Below are 13,545 nucleotides of genomic sequence, written 5' to 3'. Positions count from 1 at the left end.
ATTCCAAAGAAAATATCGAATTATTACATAATTTAAGTATAATATTACAAATATGTCTCCTATCTTGATCTTCTATTCTTAATGGAGATGTCTTTAAACCGTAATTCGTTAACCACGAAGCTATCTTTTTGCTTCATGAGAAAAAGGAGAAAAAGGAGAGCTTCGCTCGTCGCCGCTAACTCGCGCCTCACCCACGGCCGCTTGAGTGACAGTATCGATCTAGTATCGCGGCGATCGCCCCCACCTACGCGCTACGCCACGTTCGCGTTCGCCCCGATAACTTCAATTCGCTTTATCTCTCCGCGTCCCGAGTCCCGACTTTCTTCGCTTTCCTTTGTACTTATTTTTTCCAATTTTTTTTCACCGCCCCTACTTTTATTTCTTTTCTTATTTCCTTACTATTATTTTCTCTTAGGTATTTCTCTCCGCCTCCCGGCCCGTCCGTATCGAAGTTATTCCTTCGATCATTTGTAGGTCGTTATTGGTGAGATTGTGGTTAAGTGCTCCCGTCTCTGTGAGCGCTTTTTTTAATGAATACCTCCTTTATGTTTCGTTCTGTAACGACAAATAAAAACTCAGATCGAGAAACGGAAATATTTTTTAACACGACCCTTTGTACCTCACAAAGGGCTGTTTTCAGTAAACACTAAGTCATAAATAAGTCAGTGTCTCCGTTAATCAAGCTCAGTTTTCCTGAGATTTTAGTTGGAAACTTCGGTGAAACATATGCCCCAAGTTTTAAGTCTTATTTACAGCTCCGCTTAATTTATAACGCAATGTGAAGTAGTACTTTAGTGTAGTTATTTTCACCTAAGTAGCTGTGCCTTAATTATACTTTGACAACTTTCAAATTAAGTGTATGTACCTATACGGTAAGCGCGTTGATTACGACCCGTGTTATGCAGACTACACAAATTGTTATAATAACACTCTCAGAAATTTGATTTAAAAATTGTGAATCGAATAAAAGTATATCTAAATGTATGTGTATAATTTTGCGATATGTTTGGTACATTTTGGAAAACAAAAAATCCACATATAAGTTAACATTCGACACGGCTCTCATTAGACGCGATAAGGGCGCTCGCACACCGCGCGATCAATCAAAATTGTCAACCGAACGGAAAGTGTTTCGCGGGAGATGGCTCGCATCAATCATGTCGCGATCCTAACTACACGAGACGCAAAAGTACGGCGAACACGCGTTTAAAATGTTCAGATAACGATTTCAAATCTGCCGTGTTCTTTATACGTAATTACGTTTTACTTGTCTTTGGTTATTCTGGTATTTCAAACTAAACTGCAAATCATTTTTTTTATTCAAGTTGGCTTCAAAGCATTTTTGAAATCCTTATCTTTAATATAAAATACACTTAGTATAAAACTAATATAATGCTGTGTATTATTTATAAGCGATGAACGTTGGTAATAAATAGTAAATAGTACTTGTATAAATAACGATAATCTAATACAATACAACCAATGATTACAATGTTAAACGTTTCGTTGAATTAGATACATCTTACGAGCAATTCTTCAATATAATCCATTACGAAAATTAGCTCCCGCCCACATCTCAGCGTATCAGAAAAATGTGACAGATTGTGTAACAGACCGTCCATTCAGTGGAGTCATCAACCCGTGCGGCCATTACCGACCCGGGAATCGAACCGGGCTCAAGTGGTCCGACCATAAAGCAAATTAATCAATTAGCTGAGGGCATGTCGACAACATTACGACTAACGTTTAATTTTGACATCGCCCTCAGGGAACGTGTTTAGTTTACGCTGAGCTTTATCGTTAAATGCAGGGTAGGAGAGCGGAGATCACGGTGACTGGTTTTTTGAAGTTTTTGTCTGTAATTCTGGGGTTCAATTGTGCAATTATGCTGATGCATTCGCTTGATAGTCGTCGACATCGTTTCGCTCGAGTGTTGTGTTGATAGTTCATGATGAAGAGCACGCAGCCCCCTGATAACATTTGTCGAGTATCGCTTTAAACTTGCTTTATAAATGGCTTCATGTTGCACCTAATGATGCGTGTATTATGTCGATACAGATACGATGTTGTTTAAAAGAATTTGCTACAAAACATACAGTCATTCATTCATTCAGAATAATATACAAAGTCGTAGGGATGCTGAATTTTGATACCTAAATATAGGTAGGTAGGTAGGTAGGTACCTATATCTGTCAAACTTTGGTGGGTTCTTAAATTTGTTTGATATTTATATTCTATAGTAAACTTGTATTGGAGTTTTCTAAAATTTTATTGGACATTTTTATTAAATACTAGCTGTGTCTGCGACTTCGCCCGATGGAATTTAACAAAAAAGTTATTGTTCAGTTTGCAGTTATAATCAAAAATATCTCAAATAAAAGTAGCCTAAGTAACTCCTTATTAAATCAACTATCTGCCAGTGAAAGTCTCGTCAAAATCGGTCCAGCCGTTTCAGAGGTTAGCCGAAACAAACAGACAGACAAAAATGGTAAAAAATGTTATTTTGGTATATGTACCGTGTATACATCCATATGCATTTAGTAAAAAGTAGTTATTTTAATATTACAAACGGACACTCCAGTTTTATTTATTTGTATAGATTGGATCATCTCAATTCCATTATTAAGTGAGGTGATGCAGAACTATAAATTTATAATTTTTTTTTTTCTATTTTTGTCGAAAGGAAAATATCAAGCCCCGGTTTTTATTACATTGCGTTTTATGAAAACTAATAAACAAATTATTTACTGAATCTTAAAAAATATTCAATAGAAGAAAATTTTATTTAAAAACATACATGTGCATAAATCATCTTTTTCTTTATTCTGTTAAGCTAGTTATCGGAGTAGTAGACCTATATATTACTATTATATGACCTGTATATTTCAGGACAAATGCTTTCTACAAGGCTTATTATAGTTACCTTATTATTTGAATATTGTTTAAGGTACTCATGGAAATTATCTCATGAAATAATAAGCAAATGAATCTTTTACTTCATATTATTCCCAGTTTATCTCCTTTTCATAAATGCCTATCCATTTAACAATATAATTCTATTGTCCCAGTAGATACGTTAAACTCTGAAGCTGGATCAGATGGTAACAGCGAACACGCGTCGTCTGGTGATGAAGATTCGCAAATGAGACTACGACTGAAGAGGAAGCTGCAGCGGAACCGGACCTCGTTCACAAATGACCAAATTGATAGTCTTGAAAAAGGTATCCACTTACCTGCGTTATTAAACTTTATAAATTTTAATATACCTTTTTATGAGACCTTATAACGTCACTTTAAAGGGTACATGGTTTTGCTGTAGTTTAGAAACCTATACAGAAATGCGATAAACGATACGAATTTGATAAACAAAAAAATAATAATAATAATGATGACAATATAGTTAAGTAATAGTATTTTGTCGTCATAAAAATTCTCCAACGTAATTAGAATAATTATTGCTTTGCGAATGTTGCCTACAATTTATTATTTGTCTTATAATAGTTATAATGGTATAAAAATAGGCGGTATTTTTAATCATAAGCTATTTACAACATAGCCAGCATTGATAATATTGACGCGAAAAGTTAACTACACGTATATTATTATCTTTATATAACTACAACAAATAATAGAATGAAATCTTTATATTTGTAATAAATTTCATTTACATACGACAAGGTTGAAGATTTTCCTTTTTTTAAATATTGATTACTTAAATCTTTATACTGTTTAAATTCGTTTGGTAATTGTCAAATAAGACACGAATTATTAAAAAAAAAAAAAAAAAAAAAAAAACAATTTAAGAGAAGTACATCTTAAATGTTATTTATCAAATGTTAAACTAATTAGCGGCTAGCAATCCAAAAATTTTTTACAAGTGCTTCAAGATTTCATTCATACAGCTCAAATCTGACTGGTAAGAGTGCTACACGTAAGCGCTCCCCAGAGCCTTCATAAACCAATTTGGCGTCCCTTTCATCTTATTTATTGTTTGCAATAACAAGTTATTAGTAAATAAATAAATATTGTCCCTCCTATTTACCGAACTCTCGACCAGTGGCACTAACAATTATTGTGTCGTGTTAATCTCAGTTTTTCTTGTTTGTTTGTTTGTATTGCCATTCTTATAGTATTATTGCTTTCGTTATTGCTATTAGTTGATTCATATTTTTTGTTACTTGGTTACGTTATTTGATTAGGATTCAGTGTCTTTCTATTTGTTTGCCTAACATACTTACTACTTAATATATTTTTTACTGCTTTACTTTTACTCCTAAATAAAAATATATCTATGTTAGTAAAATTTAACCGCATGTATGTAGTTTTAAAAACTGTTATACATACGTTTATATTATTTAAAAAAGAAGTCTACATTTTTGTATAATAAAAAATATTTCCTAAACTATAGTAATATAAGCAACAAAAAATTTCAGACAGGAATTCAAATTTCGAATGTCACAGTTCGCAATTTAATTTGAAAACGGATGTCCACAGAGTTCGAGCGCACGCACTACCCGGACGTGTTCGCGCGCGAACGACTCGCTGAAAAGATTGGATTGCCTGAGGCACGTATCCAGGTAAAATAAACTCCAGTTTACACCGGTAAGGTGGCTGTATTGTCCATGCCTCGTTTACTAACTGAAAAAAAGATGCGTATAACGGTGCGTTTACGCGCGCTTTTCACGCTCCTAATTATTTATCTGTGCTTTACTAACGGCACTTTTAACAACATTTTTATTACTTTGAACCGACTGAAATACTGAAATGTTTTCACAACGTACGTTACGTAAGAAATCTTTTAAAAGTAATAAAATGGTAGCTTGTTAATTCACAGCTAAAATAAAATAAAATGAAAAAACATGACAAGGGTGCTTTATTAAAAGCGGACCATGGATGCGTCCATAAGGGCCTGTTTACACTGAATGTTTACATAGGCGCGGGCCGCATGTAGATGCGTCTTTAGCAAACAGACTAAAAAAACAAGGGTTATTATATAAGCTCACCAAGCCACGATCAAATATAGGTAGGCAATATACAGCATCGACAAATATTACCGCAGCAATATGTTAAACATGTTTTTATTGTTTGAATTTTTCATCTTTCGTGTTTATCTTCCCATATGTATTTAACATTTACATTCATGTATGTAATTAAGAGAGGGTGGTATTAAAGTATAATTGAAAATACAAATACATTAGGGAATAAAGCCACAATGTTGATGCGTTATTTTATTAAACTATGGATAAAAATCGATGTGATAAAAGAAATAGAATCAATTAAGCCGCAGACATTTCGTTTTACTTAGCGAGTCGCCACACTCGGTGTTGCCAACAGCTTAAAATACCATTTATCACGGGCAGGAAACTTGGCAACTTTTATAACGTTTTAATGCAATTTTGACTGCAACCTTTTAACAATTTTTAAGAGCACTTAGCTGCGCTAAATTGAATTAGTTTAAGAGACGTCGCAGCGACAACAGTGAATATTTTCAATGATTAATAACTTTTAATTTGGGAACTTTCTTTACTCAAACTTATTATGAAATCATATGTAAAACAAATCTTCTACAACATTAATAAAAAAGAAAACAAAAGTATAAGAATAAAGTACATATAAATGTAATTATCACAGGAAGGCTGAAAATGTTTAAGAATCGAGGCGTGCCTACAATTTAGCTCTTTGTACTATCTTTCACGATAATAAGCATTTACTTGATACATCATACAATTATATTATGTATAATGTTTGTAACAGGAAATATTCTTTCGTATTTTCGACAACGGTTTTCTTGTAAATAAAAAATGTAAAAGGAAATGTCGACGACATTGTTTCCAGCGGGGCTAAGCTTCTACATTAACCTATCGTCGGCTGTTAGTTTACATTCGCGAGAGCACTGCAGCGCTCGTACGGTCAACAAGTACGTTTTAGGGTTGCCAGTACTATATTCTCCCCCCTCTTAAAAAGGGGGTCTACTTTTAGGAGAGGGAAGAGTTATAGTTCAATATTTAATTTTATTGATAAATGTTCAAATGTGATTATTTTTGTGGATAATAAGACTTACTTATTGGGCGAGAAGGGATACTCAGAGAGATTTGGTTACGTTTTTTAGGACATAGGTACGTAGTTTCGTTCTTAATGTCAATAATTGTAAAAGCATATTTAATGCAAAATATACATGCTTATATACGTGAAATCTAATAATGATCTAAAAGATTGTATATTGTTTAGGAACATACTTATCAAAATGAAAAATAAACGTGATATTCGCATTTAAACGATTACATAGTACCTATTATAAATTAATGAAAGTAATACATAAAGTGTAATTACTCAGTAAATAATAGAAGCTTTATAAATGATAAAATATAATTGTATAAGTACCTACCATTTCGTATAGACGTTTCGCTCAACTACCTAACAGTTCAAACAAGATTACACGAAAAATCCAATTTAAAAGGCACCAACCCTGAATGGAAATTCGGTAGATTTACGCTTCATTTTAAATTAGACTCTAAGTATGTGGCTGAGGGTTCAATTTTCTAATATCAATGAGTGAAGTTTTCAAGAAACGTTTTGTATTCGGCCGTCACCACGTGTTGCCTCGGGTTCAAGGCTGTGTTGAAAATGTGAACGATAGAGGCACCAAATATCAAAAGTTTCAGAGACTTCATTAAATAAAGAATGTTTTAGACTAATGCGATTGTTTTTAATTTAAAAATTTGTGCATTTTATATTTTTCATAAAGATAAGAACTATTTTATTTGTAATTTCTTAACTCTAAAACTGTTACGATTTGAATAAATGTAACAATAGGGGAGGCACATACCTACTCCAGGAGCAGTTTAATTAATAATTCGTGTACTTAAAATAGTACACAAATTAGTCACAAAAAGCAAGGAACATAATTTATGTCCTTAAATCAAACAATTTAGTTAATCGATGTTTTTTAACGTTTAACGTTTTACTTTTAAACGTTTTTCTTTTTTAATAACATTTGAATTGAGAATGCAATGCAACTGGTTCAGAACGGTAAAATTTTAAAAAGTTCGTTATTCAACTGTAATTTTAAATTAAGATTTCAATTTAAAAAGGCCTAATTGAAGACAGTGCTGTAAATTATGACCTTCAAATAAATACAATCCTATAAATGATTTTGTTATATTTATAAAAGCAATGCTGAATACTTTAAAGTTCTCTAATTTTTACATATTTCAGTACAGATATCAGTTGAACATGAAAATAATTTTAAAATGTATTTGAATCCGTAATAATTTTCATAAAACCGTAGTCATCATAGCAGGGGTCGGGTATCGATCTCGCGGCCTATAGCAAGGAGGGGACTCCTGTAGGAGGGGATGTTTTGAAAAATTGGCACCCAACGAACAAAACCTTTTTACAAGCGAACATGCAATATTTAACCTTATACCTATCACTATAAAGAATATATCAGAATATGTAACAAACAAAACATTTTTATATTTAGCCCTGTTCAAGTGCGATATATTTTTTTCTTTCTGTATAAAACTGAAAATATTTCTTATGTTTGTATCTGTAGGTATGAAGTTCGTATAAACTTTATTTAAGAGCAGTTTAGGTTGTTTATAAAAATTAATGCTGACTAAAATGATACTAGATCGAATCTATTATGCTAGTATTTCACATTTACAAAATATCTCGCTAGCCTACCTATTGTTTTATATATTACTTACTAGCTGACCCAGCAAACATTTTTTTGTCATATATATCATTACTCCCCATAATCCCCCCCTTATAACTTAAGGGTTATGATAAATAGATGTTGGCCTATTATCATACCTACCCGATATGCATACAAATTTTCATAAAAATAGCACCGGTCTAGCCGTTTTCGGAGGAGTATAGTAACTAACATTGTGACACGAGAACTTTTTATATAAGAAGAAGATAAAAGTAAAAATTAAATAACATTATATTCCTGATATAAATAGCTAATATGATATTTATACATTAATAATATCATTATAAATATTAATTGACAAAACATAAAAATTTTATTCGCTATATTATCGTTCGTTAAGCGAACAATAATTGTATCTAAACTATTACGACAGAGATTAATTAAAAAGGTAATTGCAAAAAAAATCCGTTAAGTCCAAATAATTATTATTCTTTCATCTGTTTTATTAAAAAATATTTTATCTTATTACCTTCATAACAACGTCATTGGATAAATGATGTATAAAAAATGTACGAAAGCGGTTATAGAAACTCATCGAGGTAACTTGTTGGCAAAATAACAGAATTACGGTAAATCCCATTTAGTGAGGAACCCCTGTAACATTATTTTGACCCAACTGAGGGCTAACAATTTATAAAAGGCCAACGGGGAGTGACAGAGAGGCGGGAAACGGCTGTCACCACTGTCAAGAGAAAATATCTATGGAATGGGAAAAAACTAGAAATGTCATAATATTTTATTACATCGGGCGCGTTCACTAACTGTGAATTATTTAAGTATTGCTTATTATGATAATTATTATTTAGAAACGAAGATTAATAAGAATATTTTTGAGAGATTCGTTGAAGTAGTGACATTGAATGAGTATATAGAATTTTATGCCCATTCGTCGTAAATAGATATATTAGTACTCTGAGATTATTGTATTTAATTAATAGTGATGAATAAAAAGATATTCGTTTTCAAACTGAACTCACTTAATCATAAGTACCTAAATAGCTTAAAACAGCAAGTTTTACACTAACAAAAACTATTTTAATATATCAAAGATTTAAAAACTATTTTAATATTTCTGAAACTAACCATATATTTAGTTATAAGTAAAATTACCAGTGAGCACTCGAAAGTTTCCTCAATTGTGTGTATTCAGCTTTACCGGACCCTTTGCGTTTTCCGAGGGTTCGTATAAAATATAGTCGGCAATATTCAGGCGATTCTTTTGGAGGCCAGAGCAATAATATTATGACATATTACCCTACACGACCTCTTTCAGTGCCTTTTTCTTATTTTCTTATTCTATTTGTACCTACGTAAAAAGTGTTGTTTGGTTTTTTTAGTTGGGAATATATGAGGTTCATTTCTGAACGTTAGTGTAGTAGGTACAACTATTAAGCTAGCTAGAGCCGATAACGTTCAGAAAACTATATTTTTAAAGAAATAATTTGTTTTAAATGCTAAAATGCTGTTGCAACAATAAAAAATATATCTTATAAACATTTTCCTGACTCCCGTCTTCGCAAAGAGCGGGAAAGGACGCCATATTGCCGTCGCCATGTTGGCGGAAGTAACGCGCACGTGAACCCTATTTCCGGATAGCGTTCCGTTTCACGCAGTTCGATGTCATAATATTGTCTACGGTTCAATTAATTGCAGAGACAACTTTGATTTCATGAGAAATTATTTACTAACAACTGCACACATCATAAATAGTGCGGCTTGTAATAATAATTATTATATTTTAAGAAACTAATCAATACTAAATTCATATACATATTACAATATTAACATAAAATTGTAATACTAGCACAAAACTAAATATATTTGTGACATAATCAGGTATGGTTTTCGAACCGTCGCGCGAAATGGCGACGCGAGGAGAAATTACGTAGTCAAAGGAGAGACGCACCGGCCTCCCCCCCTGCGCCGCCTGCCCGCCTGCCGCTCAATGGAGGCTTCAACTCCATGTACAGCCCCATACCGCAACCCATAGCCACTATGAGTGACACTTATAGGTAAGAATCATTTAATCATCGTATCATTTAAGTCTCAGATAGAGAGACACAAGATAACCGATATGATTGTTTCGCTCTTTCTTATAAGCAATAGTTTGCATACTAATTTGTTTCATATTGCGTTTTCTTAAAACCTTTAATTAAGAATGCTATATTTACCTACTGTTTTTAGCAGGGTTTTTAAGACGTAGGTATATGTCATAGTCTAGAAAAAAATAGGTAGGTAATAATATTCAATCTGCAAATTGTTGGCTGTAATATCTTTAAATTGGCAATTTGATTGGCCTTAATAAAAACCTTAACAATATAATTTAATGTTTTCATATAAAATAAAAAAGTTTTAAGTTTAAAAGACAAGCAAATTCATTGAACATTAAATATGACAACTAAAACTCTAAGCACCTATTGCTCCGTTTATTTTACGTAATGAATGGGCATTAAAAACAAAGACTTACATTAAATTAGCAAACCTTAAAACAAGAAAACTCTTTTGCTTTAAAAAATTACTACACGTAATAGTCTAGAACTCTAGATAGAGGTGGCCTAACGCCATCTATTATCTAGAAGTGACACTAATTAAATAGCGCGAGAAATCGGGCGGCAAAGGTCGCGCCTCCTTGCGTTTCCCGCCACTGCACCGAGACGCTCCGAAGTTGAGCGCCGAAGGTCGACTTTCCACTTGGATTGATTTTTAATAGTGAATCTACGGGCTTTAGCTTTTGTCGAAGCAAATTAACTTAGTGAGACGAAAAGTTTCCTCTTTAGCTCGGTCTACGGTATAAATTTATCACATCCTCTTTATTGCTTTTCGTAACTTGATTTTATAGTTTCTCTTGAAAAATTAAATGTTAAAAATGAATATTTGTATTCAAACATCGATGTAAACATTGATGTATACGGCTTACTTTTACATTACGATATTAAATTTTTTCATAAATTTGAGTTTTTAGAGTAATATTAATAGCTCTTGAGAAGCTTATGATTATAAATCACTGTTCCACTGCTAAGAATTGATTAACTAGAACACATTGACTTTTTCTGATTCTGTGATGATGATTAAGAAATAATAATAAATATGTTATCCATGTAACTTATATAATGATATGAAAAATTTTACACAAAAAAGGTTTCACTTTTTATATATATTTTTTTAATTTAACCATTTATGCATAGTTACAGTATTTTAAGACACGTGCCACAAAACAAGGTTAAGGTTACATTTAATCTCTGCTATCCAAGACAACACTAAATTTTTACCGCCAAATATTGACAGTGAAATTTCCGACAGCTCAATGTCGGGTGGGCTCTCCTCATCGTGTCTGCAACAACGAGACGGTGGTTATCCTTACATGTTCGGAGACGTGCTCGGTAGTGGGGGCTACTCTAGAGCACCCGCAGCACATCAACAACACGCGGCTTACTCACAGCCGCAAGGAGCGGCCAGTACTGGTAAGCTTTTTGTTTTTTCTTCTGTTTGGTATAGAAATGCTTGATGAATTGAATGTTTATATAGCACTCTACTGTATTAAGATTCCGATATTTATATTTTCATTTATTTTAAAGATAAGAATATATTTGTCGCTTTTTTAAATAATATGACTTTGATGACAGCAAAAAAGTTGTTATTGAACAGAAAAAAATTCTCTCTCGTACTGCAACAAATTTAAATGTGTATACGTATACGAAAAACAAACATCTGCAGATGTCAACTTTATGTATATCACCATTTTAATTTATTGTCATAATTTTCTGTTTGTTAGTATTTTTAAAAGGATTTTAGTAATGATAAGTACATACATTTTGTTACATTCAGACAGAGTTTTCTATATAAAAAAATCGTCTGTTTGTTACACATACTTGTGTAAAATTTACAGAGATAAAATATTAGAATTATACTATTGTGCCAACATAATGGAAACACTAATGAATAAATTTCAATTAACTCTTGGAAGTTTTCATTCTTAGAAACTTGATCCTTATCTATATATTGCGATATATTCTTTTAAAATAAAGCATTGAAGTTATTGGAAACCGTTATTTTAACACAGCAAATAATAAGCAATGTGTATCAATAATGACGTATATTAAAATAACCTTTTTAGGCAAGAAGCTTACATAAGCAAAGCAGATTTTTAATTTGTAGTGTTTTCCTCAGCACATAAAATATGTAGTTAGTACAATAACCTAAGCAACAGAAATTACTGGCACCAGCTAGTAAAAATATCAAAGAAGGCCATCATAGTACAAACCTTTGTATAGTAAAAACGGATTCAATATTAATATTAGAAATAAAATGTCTATAGTCTTACTGAAAACGTTACAAAATCGTCGAAATCAAGCCTCGGAAAATATTTACCAACTTCGTAATAAAATGTAAAAAACGCTGACTCAAGAGCAAGGGGCGTCTGGCTCACAAGACCGCGACATGACGGGGAAACAAAAAATAAAAAGAGAAAGTGGAAAAAATAGAAGCTCAAGCCTCGATTGGATTTGCTGTTGTCTGTTCTTTACAAATGGATTTTAAATTGATTTTGAATATCGAATTCCTTTGTTAACAAATAGTAAAACTGAACGAAAGCACTTACATAAACTCCGCCATCCGCCATACTGCCATTCGAAATGAAACGTAAAGGTCTTATATTTCTTCAATCCCAGCCGCGTAAATACCCAAAAGTAACAAACGTTGTTGATTTATTAGTATTCAGCAAAAGAACAAACTGCGAGGCGCTGGCGTTTCCATTGTTTTAAAAAGCTATAACTTTTCCACTTGATATTATATATCATGCGGCGGACATTTTTAGCCGTAGGTGGCGGAAAGCGGTATGAATTATTGTTGTTTGGGGCGTTTCGCATTGTTCCACTGCAGAGTTTTCAGCAGTAGCCGCGAACAAAAGAGTTTTTCACAATTCAAAATGCACGCTTTCGTTTCATTTACTCTTTTACGCTCTCTCGACGGGTGCATTTCCAGCTTCGTGCGGTATTAAATAATACAGATTTATTATACTTACAGCTTTTCGGTCTTGGCCTTTTGCGATTTTAATGAGTATTTTTATTCCTTCATTTTGGAAAGGAAGATTTAGAAATAATGAAATATCGGAGAGAAAATTGCAATGTAAATAATTTTTGAATACACAACATTGTGTAAGTGAGTATCGTATATGTGCAATAAAATCAACATTTGAAATCTAACGTTTGTCATAAACAAGGGGGTGGTCATAGACACAAACCATTGACTAAACGAGTCTCGGCGGAGCTGTTTAAAGGCGATAATATCGTGTAATGAATGTAAACGGTACCCTTCGCGACGGAATGGAAAATGTTATCGCGAGCTCGCACGCGGTAGGGGCACGATATAGAATTATGTAGCTCGAAGCCAGACGATTGTAAATAATGTGCGATAGATCAGTTCATGTTCCGAGCAAGGCTTTGAAAGGTTTTGTTTAGTTTATAATATAACACGAAAAGCGGAGACGCTTGCATCGCTACTTGATGACATGATATTTTCTTAACGTTGAGCCATTATTATTAATTATATAACATTATTGGAACGAAGTTCCTTACGGCAGGCATGGCATTTGGCTGGGCGACCGAACTGAAAAAAAAATGTGATACTAAAACCGTAAGAAAAATATATAACGGAAGTGACGCAATATCAGTCACACGACTGTATAATATGACGTTTGTAAACTAAAATATTACTAGTAAATTTTTTTTAATTATTTATGTAATTTTATACTGTCGACAAAAATAAATAAAGCTATATGTTTTTTATTTCACTTAATAGTTTAAATTATTATTATTATTATTTTGTTTGAT

General features: G+C 32.6%; 1 protein-coding gene across 1 annotated transcript in view; it reads left to right on the top strand.

Moving 5' to 3' along the window:
• LOC123662726 (paired box protein Pax-6) overlaps positions 1-13,545 on the top strand; it is a 41,055-nt gene that overhangs the window by 26,463 nt on the left and 1,047 nt on the right. Inside the window, exons 6-9 of the mRNA XM_045597529.1 lie at positions 3,069-3,221; positions 4,495-4,577; positions 9,554-9,729; positions 11,003-11,178. Of these exons, the coding sequence (XP_045453485.1) occupies positions 3,069-3,221; positions 4,495-4,577; positions 9,554-9,729; positions 11,003-11,178 (588 nt within the window). The remainder of the gene's footprint in view (positions 1-3,068; positions 3,222-4,494; positions 4,578-9,553; positions 9,730-11,002; positions 11,179-13,545) is intronic.

This window comes from Melitaea cinxia, chromosome 19, assembly GCF_905220565.1.
Source record: "Melitaea cinxia chromosome 19, ilMelCinx1.1, whole genome shotgun sequence".
Lineage (NCBI taxonomy): Eukaryota > Metazoa > Arthropoda > Insecta > Lepidoptera > Nymphalidae > Melitaea > Melitaea cinxia.
Note: the sequence above shows the minus strand (reverse complement) of the source record. Positions and strands in the feature narration are given on the sequence as shown.